Source organism: Pinus tabuliformis, chromosome 4_2, assembly GCF_031772625.1.
Source record: "Pinus tabuliformis cultivar Carrire ecotype Pingquan chromosome 4_2, CPIR1, whole genome shotgun sequence".
Classification (NCBI taxonomy): domain Eukaryota; kingdom Viridiplantae; phylum Streptophyta; class Pinopsida; order Pinales; family Pinaceae; genus Pinus; species Pinus tabuliformis.
In genome coordinates, this window is record NC_142304.1 from 403,173,535 (window position 1) to 403,181,947 (window position 8,413).

At 37.7% G+C, this 8,413-nt stretch overlaps 1 protein-coding gene across 1 annotated transcript; it reads right to left on the reverse strand.

The window, feature by feature from the left end:
• Positions 1 to 3,462: 3,462 nt before the first annotated feature.
• LOC149169661 (uncharacterized) lies at positions 3,463 to 8,027 on the reverse strand. Its single transcript, XM_089427144.1, has 7 exons — positions 7,919 to 8,027; positions 6,290 to 6,441; positions 5,955 to 6,088; positions 4,570 to 4,778; positions 4,150 to 4,356; positions 3,976 to 4,056; positions 3,463 to 3,852 (listed from the first exon to the last, which is right to left on the reverse strand). Exons 1-7 carry the CDS (start codon positions 7,954 to 7,956, stop codon positions 3,588 to 3,590), a joined length of 1,086 nt encoding a protein of 361 aa, XP_089283270.1. The 5' UTR covers positions 7,957 to 8,027; the 3' UTR covers positions 3,463 to 3,587.
• Positions 8,028 to 8,413: the final 386 nt, after the last annotated feature.

Here is an 8,413-nt window from a genome sequence, read left to right on the forward strand (position 1 = left end):
AGATTCCACCTCTAAAGCTGCATCTTGCATTTCAGCTAGGGTGGCACATCTTCTCTCTCTTAAAAGCAGGCAGAAATCAGAGTCAAAATCATTGGCATAAGTGAGTTTAGCAGAAGTGGGGGTAGGCTTTACTTTAGTTGGTATCTTACTATACATACGATTGAATCTTTTATTAAAATCAGGAAAAGATTCCCCATTCTCCCTCTTCAGATTTCCAAACTCGGTATGGTAATATAGCAGGTCTTTTTTATCCCCCCAATGCTTCAAAAATGCATCATCTAAGGCTTCAATGTTTGTTATTGACCGAGGGGTCAACTCTCTGAACCACTTTCTAGCCTCTCCATCAAGGCTCTGGACAAACACTCTCATCCACACATCATCTTCACTAATATCTAGGTTATCCGCATAACTATAAAAAGACTCAAGGTGTTCTTCAGCTGTTACTCCCTCTGTACCAGTGAACTTGGGCATATATTTCTGATATTCTCCTGCAGGCATGACATTCAAAGGAACAGGTAAGACCAGGGGCCCATACCTAGCAGCTATGATTCTTTCCATCTTAGTGGGTGCTAGCTGGCTTGCCATGACTGGGATAGGTTGAAGGATACTGGCAGATTGAATGGTAGGAAGTAATGAAATAGATGACAGAGACAAAGGAGTATGATGGATGTATGGGAGGTTTTCTTTGGACTGAGATCCAAAGGGAAACTGACTGAACAAGGAGCTTTATGAATCTCTGAAGGTATTTCTTTACTAACAATGCTAGTCTCTATATCTTCAACCTGTGTATCCTCAGCTATAATCTTATCTTGCAGAGATACATAAAATTTCTTAGGCTTACTTGATCCTGATGCTCCTTTCTGTGATGTTTTCCTTTGCTTAGCAATCTTCTCAAGGTCAAGCAATGGGTCAGCTGGTGATTTCTATGGATTTCTCTAGGTATGCCTCACAAACTGAGCCAGAACTGTAATGTGGAGTCGCCACTAGGTTGGTTCTACAGTAGAGTCGCTAGATAGATGATTACAACCTGAAATGTGTCCAGACTTTGTCTATCATCAAAGCCTGGAACTGTGTTGTTCTCCGAGGGAAGCTGAGCTTCAATCTCCTCTCACCAGCAATGGCGCCAATTAATGTTATCACCCCAAGAAACTCTCCTAGGTTGCAGATCGGAGATGCTCGGGAACATTACAAATTCAACTTATTGTTGTAAATGGATGAATGGAAGAGATGATGCTTGTTCAATCCAGATAACCACTTCTACTTTGCTTGACTCCAGACATGCATGAACACCCCAGACTACAAGGCTTTAGACCACCAATTACTCACACTTTAAGGAATGGGTGAATATGGAGAATACTGACCACACAAGCAGATACACAAGACCATGTGATGGCCGGCTGCAACTAGTAAAGAAGTCTGTAAATCTAATTCCCCAACACATAGACAAGATGACAGCTGTCTAGCATTAGGTGAAAAGAAACCTGAATAACTCATTTACTGATACATACAAGATTTTAACACAAAGGTAGGATGACAGCTCCCCTAATGCTAAATATCAAGAGCTCAGAAATACAACATATCAGGCACAACTTAGAGTAGAAGGAGAATGAACAGTGAGCAATTAATAGCAAAAGAAGCTTGTATTAGCTGAAAATGAAGACGAGACGCTGCAAGTATTAAAATAATCACAGTCTCCAGAAGTCAAACCTTACATCAAAACATCAACCATCAACCTTGATTACATCTTGTTTTTGGGTATACATAGAGTTTCATTACAAAGACACTCGGCCATTCTAAGTATGGAGGGGACATAATTGAACACCAACCGCTTTAACTGCCTGATGGAGTCTGAGTGCGATTGTTTGCTGCAGTGGATAAATTTGATCTTCTTGGGTGCTCTGCTGTCTCTCAAATGGCTGGAGTATTGTATGGGATGAAGTCCCATGTGGTTATCTACTCGAGCTCTATCATTTTCCTTCTTGGCCATACTATTTGTTGAATGTGGTTTTCGAGGAGGAAATGCACCTGGTACTGAAAACTAGTCACCTTCATCCTTCAGGAGTACGGAACAGTTAAGAAATGCGAACTGCACAGCAACTGAATGAGTAGGAGGAAGGAGAAGGGTCGGCCGTTGGATCAGGAGGATAGGTGGTGGAGATGGCTTGGCGAGGGATATCGAAAGAAGCGGGAGCGGAATGAGTGTGGGCCATTGGATCTTGGCGGAGCTGATCGGATGATGGAGGGATGATCGGGCGAGTCGCTTTATCGGGTGCGACGGGAGTCGTCGGATCGGTTTTTTGGATCTTTGGCCTTTACGTATGGCGACGTGCGATTGCGATCAAATCGCATCGGCGAAAGCCAAGGGGCACTGCCTTGATACATACACGGATGCAATTTGCGATAGCGATTAAATCCGAACTTGATAAAGGAATTAATCGTTTTTGGGACTGATGAAGGGAGAATGAGCGGTGCAAGGGAAGGAGAAGATGACCATTGTGAGTGTCTTTTTAGCGGAACCAAGTGGACCAAGATCATCTTTGACTTTAGAAAAACATCATCATACAACAGAGCTAACAGATACATGGAATGTAAAGGAAGATTGATGGAAAAAAAGCTGCAAACTAGGATTAGACCTAATGAATGTTCAAGAAATAATGAATGTTAATAAGAAGCTCAACAAAACAGATAACTAAACTAGAGATTTAAAAGAATAGCGAGACACCCAATCTTATCCATAGCATGAGAATTAAAAGAATAGTGAGACACCCAATCTTATCCATAGCATAAGAATTAGAGTTGCCTGAAATCATTCACACACATTGCGGATTCAACGGAACTAGTAGACTTGGAATTTACTAATTCAACCTAATGGTAAGGATCGTAGCTTGCTGTTTTCAGAATATCCAGCTTTTCATGACGTTGTATTTAGCTAAAACAGAGAATGGAAACATGGATAATCCAACAATGTATTCCTTCTCGGTTCCAGTTAAGTATTCCATGTGAATCAATTTGTGATGCTTAGGAGATGCACACTTGTATCCAAGTTCCCTCAGTCCATGTTTTGGCGTTATGGTTTATCGATTTATACCTTAACTCATTTTTTTTTATGGGTGAACTCATACCGTGTCTCGCCTGACTACTTTTTTGGCGTTATGGAATAAAGTTCAAACTTCGGTTCTCCCCATCAAGAATATTTTACAGATACATTTTTAGTTGGATATGAATGTTAATAACAATTCTACTCTGAAAAAAATTGATTGAGGTAATGCACCCTTCAGTCTACCTTGGACACCTATACATAACCTAATTGCCCATTGCTTTTCTGATTACATCACTGGATTATGTCCCATGCAAAGTGTATTTTGGGAAAACGTAAATCGAAAGGCCAAAAGTTAAATTATATCCCATGTAATGTTCAAAATATATCAAGAATTTTAGCTCTATAAAAGTGCTAGTAGGAAAATGTCAAAAGCTAAATGATGAAAGGGTACAAATTACTTCAAAGGAACCTTGAAACTGGGTTGGCCATTTTAATAGGACGCCAGAAATTTTCAGATGACCAGAACCAGAAATATAGTATTACAGCACTATGGTTGCTGTGGTGCATCTAAGCACCAGCAATAGTAGTCAGAGCGAGAAAGTTTAAGTAAAGCATCCGGTGTCATCGCTTCCAAATCTGTTTGTTTCCAAACAGTAAAGGGATTATTGTTATTTGTCCAGTTATCATGAACTGATCCCTTTCCACTGTCCTCCTCGCATGAATGGCGTTGCGATTTCAACTTCTTGTACAGGCGCATTGCTGCCACGCAATCCTCGTAAGGTTCATGTGCAGTACCCCTTTGTATTTCATACCTGTGGGAAAATTATATCCTATGAACTTCACCACGCTTATCCTTTTAATTTGATGTTCCTACCAATTAAGAGCAATAGTCATATGGTGTCATAGAACATCAAGAGATGGAGAGATAGACTTACCCTAGAAATGCTTGAGTGAGGTTGTTGAGCGAGTTGCTTGCTTTGTTTGTTTTCACCAGTGGTGGGTACTTAGTACTATCTCTGAAGATTATTACAAAAAAGTCAAATACCTTGAGCATCCAGTGATCAAAAAGGGTAAAATTACAATTCAATTATTGAGAAAAATAAAGAGACCTGATAAGATGAGCGGGGTATTCCATTTCCAAACACTGTAGGACGTGATCTAAGTTGTGACCCACGAGAAGCCTTGCCCTTCCTCCCTTGCCTTGTGCCCGCCAAATTACTTCCCCGTTGTATAATATTTGGCGAACTGTTTCTTGCACTTGCTTCAGCGGCATTGCACATTTCAGATGCTCAGGTTTGATGCCACTTATATCATACCTATGGAGACCATGACTTATTAGTTATTACCCTTGATGCCACTTAGCAAACAATGGAGTTCTTTAGGAAAATTAAATCAAATATTCAATTCCAACTTACTAAGTAAACTCTACATGTAATGTAATTTGTAACCGGAAGCTGTGGCTTCAGTATCTATAGAAAGCAGTTTTTCTTCATCAAATATTAAATGCCAACCTCATAAATGAGAACTACCTGTAATTTGTAACTGTAAGCTGTGGCTTCACGTATGTATAGAAAAGCAATTTTTCTTCTTCATCAATCAAACAGATTTTGGCACAAAGATCAAGTGAACTATCCTGTCCACCACCAACCATCTCACAACTTAGTGAGACAGCTGAAACTGATGTTCTGCTGTTTTCAGCTTGAATTCGTTTATTCACCAAAGAAACGGATCCACCAGCCTGCAATGACGAATTTTATTAATGTTCACAGAAGCTATGAATTGGGCCTTGTGGCTTGCAATCTTTCAAAAGGTTCAGTGGTTTTAAGTGAACTTTATACATATAAGTAAATTGAAGCCGATTATGACTGTTCTCCTGCCATATGCGCATTTCATTGCATTACGTTCAATGTACATTAATATAAGTCCATCTTATAAAAAATCAAAATCCATGTTCTTGTGATCCAAGTTTTTAAGCCCATCTAATAAAAATCAAAATCCATATATTATGATCCAAGTTTTTTTTGGTTAATTATACCAATCTGTTATTAGCTACTTACAAGAAAAATATTTATCTCCTAATCCCAGGAGTCAAAGTAGATAATCTCATTATTAATTCCAGGAGTCAAATATATAATAACATTAAGTTGACAAACTTGTTAGATAATAGCATTATATAGACAAACCTTCTCAACATAAAATTTGAACCATGATAGAAAGAAGGACAACAGACCGCACCCAACACACCTACCTACACTGTTAGACCTTGTCATCCAAGTTATATGACATAAAGCTCGAACTACACCATGTCAGTACGCCAAAACTAGATACTTGTTATTTTAGACCAAGATCTTACAATAGCCACAACGTTCTCTAAGCTTTAGAACCTTTCACAAAACTAAATCTATCATTCAAAGCGGCCCCCTTTCGCTCATTCCTCTGATCCTTAGAAATAGGAATGAGTGGAAGGGAAGATTTTCAAACATTTTGTTCGACTGAGAGAAGCAAAATGCACTGCAAGCTTGGACGGTATGCTCTTCAGCATTTCGTACATATAACCCTCTATTTTAAACCTAATTTATTTAGTTAGGGCTTGTAGAATTATTATGAAAATGTACGTTGTACCATGGTTCAGAGCGCTGAAATTTGGAGGTTCTCTTGCCTATTGGATTATATTTCCCTGGGCATACCAATGCGTATCAATCTCAAATGATTAAAATAATCATACTGCTTGATTTCCTACACAAATCGCTAATTTCCTATACAAATCGTCAAAACCTAGTAAAAGGAAATCAAACGCTAAAACCTAGTTGAGAAATAATCATGTTAAATCGGAGCTATAAAACTTAAAACGAGATTAAAGAAATTATAGTTTGCAGAGTCTTTCCATATCTCTGGTTCCTTCAACTAGACTTACAGGAAGCGAAGCCGGTGGCAACTGGCATGCTGCTTGATGATAAGCGGCTTCCTGGGCACTTCTGAAAATGTTCAAACATAGCTTGCATCCTCTTTTGCTAAACTGTTCAGCACATTCAACTTTTGGCAGGGGACCTATAACAGCAACGAAGATGAATGAGTTGAAAAGCACGAACACACATTCAATGTTGATAGGATACACGACAAAGCTTTAAAAAAATGTAGCAAGCATGAAAGTACGATGATAACTTTGTGAATCCAAAGGATCACCAGATTGAGATAATTTACAAAAAAGTTACTTATGCAATCCGAGATAGAATATAAAGAGAACCATACCAATCAGATGTTCCCTCAATGAATCAAAAGACCTGCAATGCTTTTTGCAGACGCCACATGTTGGTTCATGTCCAGAATGAAAAGAAATTCTCATGTGGTCCACGAGATGCTCAACTTTATTAAATTGTCTGAAGCATGCTGCACATTTGTGCCTGAAAATTATTCAAAGCGAGGCCACCCACTTAGCATGTAACGCTAAACGATGTATATTTTCACTATGGCCTATCTAGTAGATTTTAAAACAAACCTTCCATCAATATGAATCAAGCAAACAAATAGATTTCAAAACTCATGGAATAAAGCTTATTTCAAGTGAAATGCATGTTTCAAAACTCATGGAATAAAGATGTGATGTAAGATGATTTCAAGTGATATGCGTTAATTTTTTTATTGTCACAACTTAAAAACAATGAAGCAACCATTGGATCTATCATATCCAAATTGGTCAGAAAAAATAAATTCAGAAAACGGTTCACCAAAAAACACAACTTTCATCGAAATTCCACACAAGGAGGCTACCATGTAGAGTGAAATTTGTAAAAGGATTTTAATAAAATTCCATAACATTTCCCAATAATAACTCCTAAAATTCCTTCAAATTATACCACCAATTGAAGACAGGGTGTAAGTTTAATAAATGAAACACAAAAAAAATTAAGTTTAACGAAGCTTTTCATCTAAGATGAGAGCATACTGGCTTAACTTTTTCAAATGAAAATACGAGAGAAAAGTTATATAACAAGCATTCATAGCAGATCTGTATGACTTCATTCTTATAAGATGCCGTGCATACAAGTTAACATCCAGATCTGTATGACTTCATTCTTATAAGATGCGGTGCATACAAGTTAACATCCTTGTGGGTATGCTTACTGCCAACAAGCATTATTTTTTCATCTTTTAGATTTATATGAACTACATTTACCCTAGCTATTTAATCATCTAAATAGATATATCATCATATATTCAAATACTTTCTCTCATCTTTTAGATTTACATGAAATACATTTACCCTAGCTATTTTATCATCTAAATAGATATACCAGCATATATTCATTTTGAATAGTGCAAAGATTGGTTAACCTAGGGTAAAAATAAAATAAGGATAAATTTTGAAGTTAGATATGTTAAAGCATTTTTGTTAAATTAATAATTTTTGTGAAGCTATGGCTGAAGAGTTGAGATAGGATGGACATTTAAGTTATTAAAATCCAAAATAAAGAAGATGTAGAACTTTAAGGAAAAATCTGTGATCTTACCTAATAGGATCTTCTTTAAAAAACTCACACATACTGCACTAAACAAATTAATTTTGAAACCATCCAATTCAATTCAATATAGATCACACATTAACCCATTAAAAAGAAATTCAAACCCCACGATCTCAAACCCGTAATAAAACTGTATAGCTTCTTGCAAAACGAAGTTGAACCAAAACATCAATAGCAGCAAAAGCCCTCAACTCTAAACCCTAACATGTTTGTACAAACCACGACTCAAGCACAGCATGAACAACGTTATATTAGAAATGCCCGAAGTAAACGAATGTCAAAGGCCTTGCCACATAACATCCTTAACTGAATGTATCATGCCAAATTCTGTATAATAAAACAGATCAGTGTTCGGCACCTGACTGTCGGAAGCTGAGACTCCTGCTTGCCATCCATGGTGGAAATTGATTAACAAACTCCCAAAGAATGTTGAAGAAGAGAAGGAAGTCTATCAAAGAAAGTTGAAGAAGAGAAGTGTGAGAGTAGGAGTTGTCGAGAAGAGCTTTATAGCTGCAGCGACGTCTACTTTCTCTCCAGTCCCTTTCATTTGTTCTTCATAGTCTCGAATCTCCATTTAAAAATTTGTGAAAGGGCGTGGAAATCTAAAGTTGTTAAATGGCATGTAAACCATTAGCATGGACGAAGACTAACGTTGTTAACCCACCCCATCTCTCTGTTTCTTTCTGTGCTTAAACTGTAATCAAGAACGCTGTCCAGCCTGAGAATCTACAACTTTTGCCTTCTTTGGGCCCACTTCTAACATTGATATTCCAGCCTTTTGGAAGAGTGGAACATGGTATAAAATTTTGTCAACCCTATATTAATGATACCTCGGTGGGTATATACTGAATTT